A 17,046-nucleotide genomic window follows, 5' to 3' on the forward strand; every position below is an offset into this window, starting at 1 on the left:
AAACGCATAGGCATAAGCCTGTGTGCTTGAGAGTCTATGTAATCCACCAGACACTAGATCCAGATTCCATGTATTATCCTTTCTGTTCCGTTCCAAGGACCCTCTTTTCCTCTTCCCCCACACCCATTTATGGAAGAATATGGAGTTTGGGAGTGTGGCTCATGACCTGTCACATGCCTGGATATTGGGGGAAGTATGTGGAGAAGCTCATATGACTGGACCTCGGTTAGGGATGTTAGTAATTGAGACAGATAATGTTCACCAGCCATCCCACCATCAGAGTTTAGCAACGAATAAGTCACATGTGAGTTTGTCAGTGCCATGGCATTGATTCATGTGCTGTCATAAATTTCTAAGAATTCTGATTTTTGCTACTTTTAGAACTGGTTTCATCTGGACTTTGGGCATATTCTTCCTCAGCACAAGTGTATCAGGCTAGGAGAGCTATTCCTGTGCATAGAAGCGGTGACAACAGTTACCAACAAGCTTATAAAATACAAATGATTTTGAAGCCTATGGCTTCTCATATACCCTTTAAACCTTTTGTTTTTATTCCTTCACCTCAGACACAAATTTAAAAACAAAGTTTAAAGTTGGAGAGATGGGTAACAGGAAAAGATAATCCTCCAATATAATAAAAAATGGGGAAAAAATGGAAAAGAAACTTTTAAAAAGTGGGAGAGATCAGGAATAGATCCCTCTACTGAGAGAAGATAAGCCCTGACTTGAGTACTGTGTATTGGGTCTATTGTTGTCTGCCCTTGATGTAAAAGCAGCTCTCCACCCTGGCTCACTCCACAGGCATACAGAAACACTGCAAATTCGATGCCTGCTTCTCTCCTCCCTAATTCCCCTTCTCAGCATTTCTATCTCCGCCTCCCTCCCCTGTCCAAATTTTCCAGCCAACAGCTGGAGCTGACTTCCGCAATTCTGATGGAATAAATCCAGCAATCCTAGGCATCCGCCCACATTATCGACACTTCCCTGAAGTAACGAGCCCAGAGAACAGATTCCCATCAGCAGGTAATATTTTCAACTTCCTAGCTCTTGGTTTTTCATTCCTGCCAGTTCTACATTTTAGGGGTTTTAGGGATGTTAGTGACTTGGGGATCAAAATGAACTTTGTAGGCTCTGTGCAAGAAAACAATGATAGCCTTCTTAGGTCATTTCCTGGCCAAATAAAATCTGCCTGGAAATCTTTAGGATTACTTCTGTGACTTGTATGTATACATGGTTGTTAGTAAAAGCAAAAATACAGGAATCCTTTACCCATCCTTCACTTAGAGTAGCCTCTGGGATTTTCTGTTTTGGCCCAAGAGACCAAAAGGGTAAACATAGCGGGAGGGGAGTGGTACCAAAAGGGTTAACATAGCGGGAGTGGGAGTGGAGTGGTGCAGGGAGTGGCAGCTCAGTACTTGCTACCTTGAGACATCCCAAAGCAGCCAGTTTGCAGAGATTACATAAAAATGGACTATAAATTCAAAATTTAATGCAAGCTGTGTGACTTGCTACAGACTGTAAATTGTTCTTAAAATGGAGGACATGTAATTAAGCCACTGCAAGGAGTAAAGCTAGAGCAAACTAGGGAAAGCTGTATATTTGGTCATAGAACATTGCTTTACTGTCTTACATTCTTTTAACAGACTTTGGTTCTGAGGCTATTTGTCTTATGAGGCAGTCACAGAGGTTTTCGTTGTCAGAAAAAAAAAAAAAGAAAGAAAAACAACAAACCTTCCTGCCCAGAGCAGCTGGTTGAAATTAGGACAGTTTCCTGCCGGAGAAGGGAGCAGAAAGAGAAAGAAGAAATGCTTAAGACTAAGGAGACAATAAAATATTCTCTCATAGTTGGCGAATAGAAAATACTGTCAACTTTTCCCTTGTCCTCTCCTAGCAAGGTCTGGAAAAATATCAGAACTTAGGCACAGAAAGGAAGAATGCCTTAAAGCAATGACCAGGAAGCAAAATGAAACGGGCAATCTTCCCTTTTTTGTATTATTCAACCACCATCATCCGCCCTGCTTTTATATGTAACCTTGTCCGTCTTGTCTTTTCCAAGTCTGCTGGGGATATGGGAGACAGGTGCTGAGCCCATGCTGATAGTCCATTTTCTACCCTGTTTAGGTTGTCAGTGCAAGTTGTGTGTGTGTGTGTGTGTGTGTGTGTGTGTGTGTGTATGGAATTTCCCTAGGTCAAAATACTTAGCACCAGAAGTATCTGCACTCCATCCAAACCAAGACTCCTCCTGACTATCAGGTTTATCACATGGACATCACCTTCAGTTGTTTTTCTGTCTTCATGAAGCCCAATTTTCCTTTGCCTCATAGTCAATAGGAAGACGTTCTCAACTTCAGGCTCGTCAACACCCCAGAATTATTGTGTGTGCATGCATTTTTTCTGGTGCGAGGGATTATATAGTGGCTTGCAAATTTTTACTAGCTTCTCAAAGGAGTCTGTGACTGCCAAAGGTTGAGAACCACCTGTTTGGGAAGATGGCTCCAGGTATTTCCTCCTAAGCCAGGCTAGACTTCCTTGGCAAATACAAGAGTTGTCCCTAATTATCCCGTTCCTCAGGATGTGGGAGCTCAAGGTTCTACTGCTGCTGCCCATGGTGAGCTTTGCTCTATACCCTGAGGAGATACTGGACACCCAGTGGGAGCTATGGAAGACGACCTACAAGAAGCAGTATAACAGCAAGGTGCCCAGGGACCTGGGGGGAGCATGGGGGGAGGGCTAAGTGGGATTTCCAGACCCAGGTTCCAGATTCCTATCCAATATTTGAACCACTCTAACCAAGCAAACCTGTCCTTGTTCCCCAGCTGTTAACATAGAGTTTTTATTCCTACTCCTCAAGTCACCAACAAGTAGAACCATCAAGTCCTATCCTTACTCTTCTTTATATTTTTCTTTTGGGAAGACTTCTCAGATTAATGCTGTTAATCCATAAGCAACTTTTCTGTACATCTCCGGATCTTTGCATTCTATTATTTGACTATGCTTATATACTTCTTCTTGCATGTTCTTAATAATTCCATGATCATTTCCCAAATTAGATTGTATACTCTATTATTGTAAATTTTTATCTTTTCTCCTACATAGCTCCATAATATTACATATGTAACTTTGCACACAAAACCCAGTCTATGCCAGTACTGACGATGCTCTATTTAGGTGGATGAAATCTCTCGGCGTTTAATTTGGGAAAAAAACCTGAAGCATATTTCCATCCATAACCTTGAGGCCTCTCTTGGTGTCCATACATATGAACTGGCAATGAACCACTTGGGGGACATGGTGAGTGAGCCGCAGCTCTTGTCCTGCCTGTCCTGTTTGCCTTAGTTTCCTGATTACGCCTGGCCTCTCTTTTCTTTGTCCCAGACCAGTGAAGAGGTGGTTCAGAAGATGACTGGACTCAGAGTACCTCCATCCCATTCTCGCAGTAATGATACCCTCTATATCCCAGACTGGGAAGGCAAAGCCCCAGACTCCATTGATTATCGAAAGAAGGGATATGTTACTCCTGTCAAAAATCAGGTACCCTTCTGTCTCCTGGGAATGGGTATGTAAGCTGGCATGACCTCTTCCTTTTGCTGTTTCTTTGTTCTTAAGATACAAGGGCATTAGGAAAGGGGTGAGGAATTAGTCTATCATTTAACTCATCTATTTTTGAACTTTTCAGTTTTTTTGGATATTTTTTCTATTGATTTTTAGAGAGAGTAGAAGGGGAGAAGAGAGGAGGAAAGAAAGATGATGATGTGGAAGAGACATCAATTGGTTACCTCCCTTACAATGCCCCAACCCCCAGGCAGGGATCAAACCTGCAACCCAGATACATGCCCTTGACCAGGAATCAAATCCTCAACCTTTTGGTGTGCAGGCCAACTTTAACCATTGAGCAACACTGGACCGGGCTTTAGGTTGTTTCTGTGTTTTCCTTTTTACAAATATTGTAAGCACCATGTGCATATATTTTTGTATCCATATACAAATATTCATGCAAAGTAAATCCTCAAATTAAAATGAATAGATCCTTTCCAAAAAGGTTTTACTATCTTACATTCTTATCAGCATGAGAATGCCAGTTTTCCCACAACCTAACCAACATTGATTTTATGTGTCAACAGATGAACAACTGATTTAACATTCATGCAACGAATACATTTTTCCCCCCAAGACTTAACCAGATATGTCCTAGGGAGTAGAGATTCAAGATGACTAAGACACACCCGTGACCTCAAGAAATCCTCAATCTTAAAAAATAGAAAGAAAGCCCTGGCCAGTGTGGCTCAGTTGGTTGAAGTGTTGTCCCATGTACTGAAAGCTCACACGTTTGATTATCAGTCAGGGCACATGCCCAGGTTGCGTGCAAGCTTGATCCTCTGTTGGGGCATATGGGAGGCAGCCAATGGATGTTTCTCACATCGATGTTTCTCTCCCTCTCCCTCTCCCTCTTCATCTCCCTCCTCCTCTCTCTCGAATCAATAAAAAACATATCCTTAGGTAAGGACCAAAAAATAATAATAAAAATATAAGAAAGAAAAATCTACCACCTATCTTAAGAAACACTAATGATCGCTAGCACGTTTATCATCCACATTTTACAGAGAGGGAAACTGAGGCAAAAAGAGGTTTAGTAACTTAACTCAAGGTCACCTATCTAAGTGGTTACAAAGTCAGTACTCTGCTATACTAGCTAATGGAACAATAGTAACAAAAGATATCAATAGCAATAATAGCAATAGAACAGTGCAACAAATATTAAATGAAGGGAAATAGCAAAGGGGACATGTATACTGGAATTTATAAAATCTCTGGAACTTCATCAGGCAGGTAGAGGTGAAAAAACAAAAAGCGGATAACAATGACTGATGGTTTCTCTGTTATGCCTCTCAGGGTCAGTGTGGTTCCTGTTGGGCTTTTAGCTCTGTGGGTGCCCTGGAGGGTCAACTCATGAAGAAAACGGGTAAACTCTTAAATCTGAGTCCCCAAAACCTGGTGGACTGCGTGTCTGAGAATGATGGCTGCGGAGGGGGCTACATGACCAATGCCTTCCAGTATGTGCAGAAGAACCGGGGCATTGACTCCGAAGACGCCTACCCGTATGTGGGACAGGTGAGACCATCCCGCATAGCTCTGGAATGCATCCTCCTGCCCCGGCATGACATTTTGTACTGGAAACAATTCCAGAAATCTTGTGTTCTGTTACCTTATTCTGCTTTCTTACTGGGAAAATAGTCCACTGAGGCCAAGAAGATTCTCACACTCTGGGAGAATTTGGGGAGCTTAGGCTACCATAGATCCCATCTGCGGCTGTGCCCCAGGGGAGTGGGGAGAAATAGGGGGTAGGCTATTCCATAGATCTTGGAGAAGGTCTCTATAACCCTCTGTTCAAAGCCCACTCCCATCATAAATCTCATTTCGTGAATCATGTGGCTTTATTTTGAATAATCTCATTTTGGGTTCTGGGAACATTTAAGCAAATTATGTAAGTTTACATATATAAAATGAGAGAAAAAACAAGTCGCTTCATATTTGTTGTAATTTTAAAGGTCAACTCACTTCCTCCAATAAGCCTCTTTAGCAATAGAAAGCAGAAATTATCTAAAATGAAGAAATTCTGAGGGCTGTTTATAGACATGGGGTTGATAATATAATATGGGGCCTTTGCAACAGGAGCCTTGGAAGAAGGGATAACCAGTTTCATTTATTTATTTATTTATTTATTTATTTATTTATTTATTTTTAATATATTGATTTTTTTTTTTTTAACAGAGAGAAAGGGAGAGAGATAGAGAGCTAGAAACATCGATGAGAGAGAAACATTGACTAGCTGCCTCTAGCACACCCCGTACCAGGGATGTGCCCGCAACCAAGGTACATGCCCTTGACCTTTCAGTCCGAAGACCAACGCTCTACCACTGAGCCAAACCGGCTTCGGCAGGATAACCAGTTTTAGTAATGAAAATGATGGCTACAATGTGCTAAGCCATGTGCTTGGTGCATTTTCTCATTTAATCTCAACAGCTCTGTAAGGTAGATGTATCCTCACTTTGTAAGAGGAAATTGGCACGAGGTAAAAGAGCATATTCAAATTCATACCACTAGTTTTGTAGCAGAGCCAACATTTATCTACCAGATCTGTTTATCTGCTGCAAACATTGCCAGGCATGTCTTCTACATATATATACAAGAATTATCTTAAGTCTTAAGTTATTCAACTTTGCTAGATAGATAATATCAAATATTTTACCAAAGTATTTGGAAAATTTATATTCCCACATTGAGTGTATAAAAAATCCCATTGATTTACATCTTTTTAAAAAACGTATTTTTCAATTACAGTTAACATTCAGTCTTTATATATATATATATATATATTTTTTTTTTAAATATATTTTATTGGTTTTTTACAGAGAGGAGGAGAAAGGGATAGAGAATTAGAAACATCAATGAGAGTCATTGATCAGCTGTCTCTTGCACACCCCCTACTGGGGATGTGCCTGCAGCCAAGGTACGTGCCCTTGACCTGGGACCTTTCAGTCCGCAGGCCGTCGCTCTATCCACTGACCCATACTGGTTTCGGCAACATTCAGTCTTGATGTGGCTTTTTTATATCTTAGTTGCAGGAGTTCTGTTTATCTAGTCTTCAGGTGATTCTCATGGGTGGTGGTTCTATGACTTAGTTGGAATTTTGAAGTGGTCTTGGGAAGAGATGAGCACAGTTCTTCTGACTCCGTCATCTTGATGGAAAGTCCCACATGTTCATCAGTGTGTTTATGTGGCATCTGCATTTCTTCTTCAGTGCACTGAATGTTTATATCTTTTGCCCATTTTAATTTGGTTATTTTTCTTTCTTACTAATTTTTAGGGATTTAAAAAAGATATTTGAATACTTATATTACGTATATTGTAGGTTGATGTTTGTCTTTTCACTCTTAATTTTAGTGTATTAAAATTATTAATTTTTTCCTTTGTAGTTTGTTCCTTTAAAAATTCAATAACAATGAGTTTATTCATTCATGTCTAACCATCTGAAATGATGTCTGCTGCAATAAAATGCTAAAAAAAATCCATTATCTAAATATAAACAATAATGGTAGCCCTCCCAAGCTCACACATACTATAAAACCAGAAAGTGAAATGTGCTTTTAAAAAAAATCTTATTTTAGAAATCTTTACACTGAGGTAATAAAAAATTCTTTCTTTACCTGTTTTTTAGGTTTTACAGTGTTTCCTTCTATATTTATATTTTAAAACCACTTGAAAATGATTTTTGTGTATGGTGCAAGGTAGTCACTTTTTCGCAGTGCTCTAAAATAGTAGAGAGAGAACAGACTTCTCTAGAGACTGGTCACTGACCCTGTTAGTTCATTAAAACGTTGGTAGAGCCCTGACTGGATTGGCTCAGTGGATAGAGCGTCGGCCTGCGGACTGAAGGGTCCCAGGTTCCATTCCAGTCAAGGGCATGTACCTTGGCTGCAGGCACTTCCCCAGTAGGGGGTGTGTAGGAGGCAGCTCATCAACATTTCTCTCTCATTGATGTTTCTAACTCTCTATCCCACTTTCTTCCTTTCTGTAAAAAAATCAATGAAATAAATAATAAAGGAAAACATTGATAAGAGTTTCTTACTCACCAATTCATTGCCTGTTGCTTTGTCCTACTATTTTTTCTATTTTATTATTATTTTTTTTATTCCCCTGCAGGATGAAAGTTGTATGTACAATCCAACAGGCAAGGCAGCTAAGTGCAGAGGGTACAAAGAGATCCCGGAGGGGAACGAGAAAGCCCTGAAGAGGGCATTGGCCCGAGTGGGACCCATCTCAGTGGCCATTGATGCAAGCCTGAGCTCCTTTCAGTTTTATAGCAAAGGTAAGGAGCTGCTCTAGAGGAGCACAGTCAACGAATGATGTGGCCTTGGCAGCTTCTCAGCGGGCACTGAGCGTTTTCAGTACTTCGTTTCCCTATTCAGACTGAGTCTGCCAGAGAGAAATTAACAGCTGCCATGGCACAGAGCATCTCTGATGTAAGCCCTTCTGACTGGGATGGATGCTACAAAGGGTCACCGAGAGTGGGAGACCCCACGGGGCGCCCCTGGGATTACAGGAAGCTTTACCTTAATTGACTGTTTCCTAGGTGTGTATTACGATGAAAACTGCAACAGTGATAATCTGAACCATGCAGTTTTGGCAGTGGGATATGGGGTCCAGAAGGGAAAAAAGCACTGGATAATCAAAAACAGGTAATGAGGGGAACACTACTCTTGTCAGTCAACCACTCTCCTTTCCCCCTCCCGCCCTCCAGTCTTCCATTCTCTCCATTTATTTCCTTAGCGACCTCATCCATTCTCATAGCTTCATTTATTTTCCCTATGGTTTTTAATTCCCACACTAAAATCACTAATTCAGCCTCTCTTCGACTCATGTTTTCAAGATTAATCTTCCTAAAGCACAAATCAGATTACATCACTCTCCCAATCAGAAACCTTCAGTGTCTCCTCCACTATGATGGATCACAGAGTCCAAGTCTTTATTTAGCTTGGTAGTAAAAATAGCTCAACTTGATCTCGAGCTACCTTACCAGACATACTTCTCATCACACCCTGTCAGGCACCCTATTTTTCTGTCATAAGACTGTATGTAACACATGTCTCATGCTCTCCTGCCTGTTACTCATTTCACACTCCTCCACTAGCATCCCATTTCCACAGGCCCCAACTCTATCCAGCCTTTGGGCTCAGCTCAAATGCTACCTCTTACGTCGTCCTTTTGTTCCTCTTGATCAGAAGCAATCTCTCCTACCTTTAAGACCTATAGTATTAGGCCTTCCATTTCTTGACTTTAAATTTTTTAAAGGTAAAAACTGTCTTATTTATTTTGTATGCCATTATAATACCTAGTGTTTTAATGTATTATATAAATGAGGGTACTAAGTATATTTCTCCATTGGTTCTACAGCTGGGGAGAAAACTGGGGAAACAAAGGCTATATCCTCATGGCTCGGAATAAGAACAATGCTTGTGGCATTGCCAATCTGGCCAGCTTCCCCAAGATGTGACTTCAGCCAGCCAACCCTATCCTGCTCGTCCATTCCTTCCATGATGGTGCAATGAAGTGATGTACTTTGGAAGGGAGTGGTATGCCTTTCTGGAAGCAGATGTAGTAATACAGAGATTGTCCATTCAGTCTCCTCATTTGTTTGTGCTTCAGGCGACACTCCTACTACTTTCCTTCTCTCCACCAAGGCCTTTATTTTTCACTGTGACCACAATAGGAATTTCACTAACAGGTGTGCATTCTTAGGCTAAGAGATGTGACCATAGCCTGCCCTGCTGTGTTGTCCTGAGGCTAATGCTGTGCAGTTAGAAGCTAAGACATCTTAGATAGGCCAGATTCTCATTCACAGGGCCTAGTTAGCTTTGACTACTCTAGGGGAATAAGGTGATATGACTTTTCGATCACCATGTTCACATCTTTTATATCCCAAGGTAGAAATATCTATGCACCCCAGTTCATAAATCTATTTATCAATTTTTGGTACAAGTTAACATGATACAAGAAATGTGTTTTCTTTTTCCTTCTTTGCATTTTTTAAGTAAACCTAGTATTTATCTTGTCTATAACTTAATAAATAGCTATTTGGTAACAACTCATTTTGTGTTGGATACTGTCCTAGGTGCTAGAGACAAAAAGGTGAATAAAACATATTCTTGTACTTGATATGCTCTTAGTTTGTTTGAAGAGATCGTAACATAAATAATTGTTCATTCCTTCAACCAACTTCTATTAAGTGCTGTGTATTAAGAACTGTACTAAATTTCAGGAATTAAATGGGTATAATGAGATTTCAATATTTAATTCCATTTTAGCTGGACCAGATTAAGTGGCACATAATACTTGGATCTTGAAAAATATCTTAGGGCCCTCTGAAGTTCTAGAACCTAAGCTTATGCTGTCACTAGGAGAGGAAATTGAAACTTTAAAAAAAAATACATTTATTTATTTTTACTTTTTTCTTTATTGTTGAAAGTATTACAGTTGTCCTCTTTGTTTGTTTTTCCCCCCCACTGACCCCCTCCACTCTCCATCTGCCCCTATCAGGCATATTGGAAACTATTTTTTTTATTGAAACTCTTTATAATCGTTTCCAAACAGTATTAATTCTAAAAGAATTTAGCAGGCTAGTAATAAATCTGCATAACTGATTTTACCATTTTTCACAAAATCCTCATTCTTACCACTAGAAAGAATTCACATTTAGAAAATGCTGATTTTATTCTATGCAAAATCATTTAATTTTATATGTAAATATTTATTACCATGTGGTATGCAGTTTTTTTAAAGACATGATAATGAAATATATTAGTAAGACACAGTCTGAATTTCAAGAATATTATAGACTAGTGACGGACATACAAACAATCGATAATACCAACCATAATGAAATAAATACTAATTATGCAAGTTTGGAAATGAGTCATTCGTTCTTTTTTTTTAAAATATATTTTATTGATTTTTTACAGAGAGGAAGGGGGAGAGCTAGAGAGCTAGAAACGAAGATGAGAGAGAATCATCGATCAGCTGCCTCTTGCACACCCCCTACTGGGGATATGCCCACAGCCAAGGTACATGCCCTTGACCGGAATTGAACCTGGGTCCCTTCAGTCCCCAAGCCGACGCTCTATCCATTGAGCCAAACCGGTCTCGGCTGAGTCATTCATTCTTAATGGGACTTTAGATGAGGTTTCATTGAGAAAGAGTTTTGGAAGATCCGAATGGGCAGAGAAGACCGATGGGGAGTGGAGTGGGAGGAGAGAAGGCATATCAGGCCAAAGGTTCTCAGTGAACAAAGGCGCTGCGAGAATTGTGTGTGTGAATGGTGAGGGCTGGGGTGGCTCCAGTATAGGATGCAAAGACATACATGATAGAGCTGAGGTGAGAAAAGTAGGCTGGAGAAGAATCATGGAAGGCCTTGAATGCCTCCCATGTCCCAGGAAGTACATACTTTATTTTATAGATACGCAGGCATTTAGAAGGCATCAGGTATTTTTGAGTAGGAGAGAGACATGATCAGATCTGTATTTTAACAATATTCCTCTGGCAGTGGTGAAAAGGACAAATAACAGATGAACAAAATGAAGATGCAAGAAAGTCGACGTGATGAATACGGCACATACTCTGCTTCTTTTCAAAGAAGGGTCCTTCACAGAAAAATGACTTCTGAACTTTTCTGAAGCTTGAGTATGTGCTTGTAGATTGGGTGTTAGGAAAAGGCATTCCAGACCCAAAGAATAGCATATTCAAATGTGTAGGCAGGAGAGAACATGGTGAGCAATTAGCATGTATTTTTTCTGAGCTTTGAAAGGACCAAAGACAAACTTGAGAAATATCAGACTCCTCACCATGCAAATCTATACAGTTCTATTATTTTGATTTGGAACTTTATCCCTTCTGCCTAAAGAACATTTTTTTAGAATTTCTTTTTGTATGGACATGTGGGCAACAAATAGACTCTATTCCTATATGTGGTTGGGTTTATTTTTAGTGATATGCTAGGGGAGGAATGGTCACCCTGAGGGCAAAGTCCTACTCTACAATTGTTATTACTAGGCACCCAAGGCTTTTCACCCACACAGAGGGCACACCTCGAGTATCCAGCTTGGATGAATGGGCAGGCTGTGCCCCTGGAATCTATAGGACACCTACTACATTAGCCTACTCTATCAAGCCTGGGAGATATGGTAGCTCTACCTAATACATAGAAACAAGTACAGGGAAACTGCCAAAATGAGGAGACAAAGAGGCCCCAAATGAAAGAACAGAAAAAACTCCAGAAAAAATAATTAAACAAAATGGACACTAGTTACCCTGGCCAATTTTGCTCAGTGGTTAGAGCACATGTGTCAAACACAAGGCCCGCGGGCCAAATCCGTCCCGCCAGGCCTTGCAATGTGGCCCGCACCGCGCTGTCATCACTGCACTCCGCTGCGTTTCCATCACAATGACAGTTTATGACTGTTCAGTAAACCATTCGGCCCACAATTTAGGCTGGATTTTAGATTTTGGCCCCTTCTCTGATTGAGTTCGACACCCCTAGGTTAGAGTGTCAGCCTATAGACCAAAGGGTCATGGGTTTGATTCCTGATTGAGGGCATGTACGTTGTTTGCAAGTTCGGTCTCCGGCCCCAGTATGGTGCGTGCAAGAGGCAACCAATTGATGTGTCTCTTTCATGTCAATGTTTCTCTCCCTCTCCTCCCTCTTTCCCATTATTTATATATTTTTTAAAATGGAAAAAATATCCTCAGGTGAAGATTAAAAAATAAAAATGAGAGTCCGCGTTGGTGGTATATTAGTGAGCATAGCTGCCTTCTAAAAAACAAAAATGAGGAGAAGCAATCTACTAGATGCAGAATTCAAAATACTGGTTTTAATGAGAACTTCAGCATAAAAATGAACATGAAAATTATAAAAAAGAACCAGTCAGAAATGAAGAATAATTTATAGGGAATCCACAGTAGAGTAGATGAAACTGAGAATGTGTGCCCTCTATGTGGGTGAAAAGCCTTGGGTGCCTAGTAATAACAATTGTAGAGTAGGACTTTGCCCTCAGGGTGACCATTCCTCCCCTAGCATATCACTAAAAATAAATCCACAGTAGAGTAGATGAAACTGAGAATCAAATTAGCAATTTGGAATATAAGGAAGCAAAAAACACCTAGTCAGAACAGCAAAAATTTTAAAAAAGCTTCTGGCGCAACTTTAAATGTACCAATATTTGCATTATGGGGATGCTGGAAGGAGAAGAGAAAAATCAAGAAATTGAAACCTATTTGAAAAAAAGTCAGAAAACTTCCCTAACTTGGTGGAAGAAATTGACATACAAGTCCAGGAAGTGCAGAGAATCCAAAACAAGATGAACCCAAAGAGGCCCTCACTGTGACATATCACAATTAAAATTAAATTGTATTAAATTCCCAGTACAAAGTTAATCACTTGGGTAAATTAACAGAGAGTTAAACTAGCATCAATATTATCCTAAAATTCAGAGTCCCTTTTCTTTAAATAAGATAGCTCCTTGGAGAGACTAGAAGCAGCTAACTTTTGGGGTGTATGAAGCTAATAGATGATGATTTCAAAACCCGAGGAAGGCACTAGGTTTCCTTATTCTGCTTTCATTTCCCTTTCCCACATTATTCAAATATTTCCTAATCTGTGATGGAAGGGAGTTAATGCAATGCCGGGGCCCCATAAAACCAGCGTGACTACAGTAGAGGTTGAAAGTTAAAAATTTGTTCTAAATTGAGTACAGTGAGCAAGGATGAGTCAGATGATGGGGAATGCAACAAAGCATTTGTAGGAAATGGCATAATAGTAATACGCCTTAGATGCACAATTTGACTGTAATATACAGGATGAGATTTCAAGATAGACTGAAGGCTGTTGAAATAATTTAAACCATGTCAGCAAGTATTTATTGTCTATTGTATCATTGCACTATATATAATACTTTGGAGGATACAAGGATGGTAAGAAATATATAACTCTAGTATTCAGGGGGCTAACAGGTAGACTTAATATGGCAAAGAATAAATAATTGTAATATAAGGTAGAAAATTAAGGTATGATTTCTCTCTCACCAGAATCTCTGAGTCTGCTACAAGAGTGCCTGAAAGCAATGCAGAAGCTGAAAAAACAAAACAACAAAAAAAAAGACATCTGGTTGGAAATTTAAAAAAGGTTTTTTGAAAAAAGTATCTTCTGAGATGGGCTATGAAGTTTGAACAGGATTTCAAGAGGCAGAGATGAGGGAAGGAAGTTCCAGACAGTGGGAAAACACTACTTTTAAAATGGTTCCATCCTAAATAATCTATGTACTTGAGCAATAAAATCATTGTTTAACTAGAAAAAAAAAAATGGTTCCATCCCAGGTCAGCAACCAGTTCTGTCTCTTGAACAAGTTATATAATCTCTCAGAACTTTAATTTCCTTATATAAAATAAAGATAAGAATTGTACCTACCTTATAGTGTTGTAAAATTTTAATAATAATACACATTCAGCCGAGACCGGTTTGGCTCAATGGATAGAGCGTCGGCTTGGGGACTGAAGGGACCCGGGTTCGATTCTGGTCAAGGGCATGTACCTTGGTTGCGGGCATATCCCCAGTAGGGGGTGTGCAAGAGGCAGCTGATCGATGACTCTCTCATCGATGTTTCTAGCTTTCTATCGCTCTCCCTTCCTCTCTGTACAAAATTAATTAAAAAAATATATTAAAAATAATAATAATACACATTCATTGGCATATAATTGGTGTCCAAGATTTGTTAGCTGGGACTGTTAAAATTATAAAATGAGTAAAAAAGTGCAGAGGATAAGTGTGGATTTTCTGGGAACATGAAAACTAGTTGCTTTGAGTATAAGGTTTATGTGTGAGTATAGATGGCTTAGTCTGTTTGAGCTGCTGTAACAAAATAACACAAACAGGTGGTTTATAAACAACAGACTTTGTTTTTCACAGTTCTGGAGGTTGGGAAGTCCAAAATCATGACTCTGGCAGATTCAGTTCCTGGTGTGAACTCCTTCCTGGTTCACAGATGGCTATCTTTCTGTAGAAGGGCCAAGGGGGCCTCTTTTATAAGGGCATTTGTAGGGGAAAAAAACCCATTCATGAGGGCTCCACCCTGGGAACCTAATGTCCCAATAAAGCCACCACATCCAAATAACCTTCACATTGGAGATTAGGTTTCAAAATCTGAATAGGAGAGGGTAGAAAGTCAAACCCTTAGGTTATAGCAATAGTGAAGATGAAGCTGTAAAGTATAGGGTGGTATGTTTTTTAAAAAATTGATTTTATTTTTTTTAGAACACTTTTAGGTTCGAAGCAAAATTGAGGTTCAGAGATATCCCATATACCCTCTGCCCCCACACAAGCATAGCCTCCCCCATTATCAACATTCCCCATCACAGTGGCACATTTGTTAACAAATGATGAACCTACACTGACACATCATAATCACCCAAAGACCATAGTTGACATTAGGATTCACTTTTTAAAAAAATATATATTTTATTGATTTTTTTACAGAGAGGAAGGGAGAGAGATAGAGAGCTAGAAACATCAATGAGAGAGAAACATCGACCAGCTGCCTCCTGCACAACCCCAACCCGGGATGTGCCCGCAACCAATGTACATGCCCTAGACCGGAATCGAACCTGGGACCTTTCAGTCCGCAGACCGACGCTCTACCACTGAGCTAAACTGGTTTCAGCAAGGATTCACTCTTTGTGTTGTACATTCCAAGTGTCTGGACAGATATATAAAGATATATCTACCATTATGGTATCATATGAAGTAGTTTCATTGCCCTAAAAATCTTTTGTGCTCTGCCTATTCATCCCTCCTTCCCCTAACTTCTTGCCTTGTTTTGGACTTGTATAGTATGTAGCCTTTTTAGATTGGCTTCTTTCACTTAGTAATGTGAATTTAAGGTTCCTCCAGGTCTTTTGCTGGTTTGCCAGCTCTTTTTTTTTTTTTTTGTGCCAAATAATATTCCATTATCTGGATGTACCACAGTTTATTTATCCATTCATCCACTGAAGAACATCTTCAGTGCTTCCAAGTTTTAGCAAATATGAATAAATCTGCTATAAACATCTGAGTGCAGATTTTTGTGTGGACATAAGTCCTTCCCCAAATAAAACATGAAAATATTTATGTCATATCTACACAATTTAAGTTTTGGCTATAATAAATGTATCTTTTAAACAAGCTAGAAGGATGGGGAATATTATGTTCAATCTGTACATTCTCTGCAGCATTAGCGTGGAAAACTGACATTTAAATTGGGCAATCGTAGATGTGAATTTACTGATCATCTCCAATAGACACAATTTTTGAGCCATTTCCATTGTATTTTACTCCCCAGACCTGATCCTGGTAGTCGAAGAAGGTGTGAACACAAGTCTTTGTTCCGATGTCACAGACTTTCGCACTCCTGTTAGACGAATTGGAAACAAAATGAGTGTTGTCAGGATAGAACGCCATGTTCAGCACCTAGGATGCGAGGCCACTCAGAGCGCAACACACAACCACAGTTGGTGTGTTGTACATTGTAGATCCTGATGTAGCCGTCATCTGCAGCAGTGATGAGGAGCTTGGAATCTGGGGAAAAGGTCAAGGCATGTCATGGTCTTCCAGCATGTGCAGCAGTTTCCCGTTGCAATATCAAAAATATTGATGATACTTCCCATCAGGATTATAGGCAATGCTAATAATGAATAGTCCAAAGAATATCCCTTTTTCCCACTTTCCACATCAAAAATGTTCACTTTCCACACATGAGTTCCTGTGGCCAGATACTGGGAATCAGGAGAAAAGGCCAAAGTCTAGGCATCCACCCATCCTGCATCTATGGACTTCATCTGTTTGCCACACTCCAAGTCCCAGAGACAAATGTGGGCATTGAGAGAACTGGATGCATTGATGGGCGGCATGTGGCTGATGTCCACAGAAACCATGCCCAGCTGATGTCCCTCCAGACTGCGCTGCAGGTCCAGCCTCTCATCACACCATTTCCAGACTTTCACCAGGTCGTCCAGGGACCCCGTGACCACTGTCTCAGTTTTCTTTTTTGTTTGTCTCCCAGGCCACTGACTAAGTGACGACATGGGCTTGCTCTTATTTGAAGAGAATATTGTACTGGCTGGTCATTTCCTTAGCCAAGGATGAAGGGCTAAAGGCCAGACAGCTCGCCTCACTGCCCCGTCACATAGCACAGGTGCATGTCTAACCTGGACATAAAGTTTTTACCTTTTGGACAAATACTAAGGAACAGAAGATGATTGATGATTTCTCTCTCATCACTGATGTTTCTCTCTCTCTCTCTCCCTTTCCTTTACTCTCTGAAATCAATAAAAAATATATTTTTAAAAAATAGTAGGGAGCTCACAAAATCTCTGGGAAAGTCAGGAAGCCAGTCAGGCTTGGAGATCAAGTAACCAGGAACATTTCCTAAACCACACAGAGAGAGATGCTCAACCTAGGATGCTACT

The 17,046-nt window shown here is 40.1% G+C and overlaps 1 protein-coding gene and 1 pseudogene across 1 annotated transcript; one reads left to right on the forward strand and one right to left on the reverse strand.

Moving 5' to 3' along the window:
• Positions 1–726: 726 nt before the first annotated feature.
• On the forward strand, positions 727–9,714 carry CTSK (cathepsin K). The gene is made up of 8 exons (XM_036453291.2): positions 727–1,023; positions 2,572–2,695; positions 3,169–3,291; positions 3,376–3,531; positions 4,891–5,109; positions 7,702–7,867; positions 8,132–8,237; positions 8,953–9,714. The coding sequence occupies exons 2-8, from the start codon at positions 2,573–2,575 to the stop codon at positions 9,050–9,052; spliced, it is 993 nt and encodes a 330-aa protein (XP_036309184.1). The 5' UTR covers positions 727–1,023; position 2,572; the 3' UTR covers positions 9,053–9,714.
• A 6,103-nt stretch (positions 9,715–15,817) lies between these two features.
• Positions 15,818–16,720, reverse strand: LOC118727476 (annotated as a pseudogene).
• Positions 16,721–17,046: the final 326 nt, after the last annotated feature.

This window comes from Pipistrellus kuhlii, unplaced genomic scaffold, assembly GCF_014108245.1.
Source record: "Pipistrellus kuhlii isolate mPipKuh1 unplaced genomic scaffold, mPipKuh1.p scaffold_m20_p_24, whole genome shotgun sequence".
NCBI classification, from domain to species: domain Eukaryota; kingdom Metazoa; phylum Chordata; class Mammalia; order Chiroptera; family Vespertilionidae; genus Pipistrellus; species Pipistrellus kuhlii.

Excerpts from the sequence above, each read along its gene's own strand:
- CTSK (XM_036453291.2), top strand. The coding sequence starts at position 2,573 with ATGTGGGAGCTCAAGGTTCTACTGCTGCTGCCCATGGTGAGCTTTGCT. Across the intron at positions 2,696-3,168 it reads AGAAGCAGTATAACAGCAAG|GTGGATGAAATCTCTCGGCG; the intron begins GTGCCCAGGGAC and ends TGCTCTATTTAG. Across the intron at positions 7,868-8,131 it reads CTTTCAGTTTTATAGCAAAG|GTGTGTATTACGATGAAAAC; the intron begins GTAAGGAGCTGC and ends ACTGTTTCCTAG.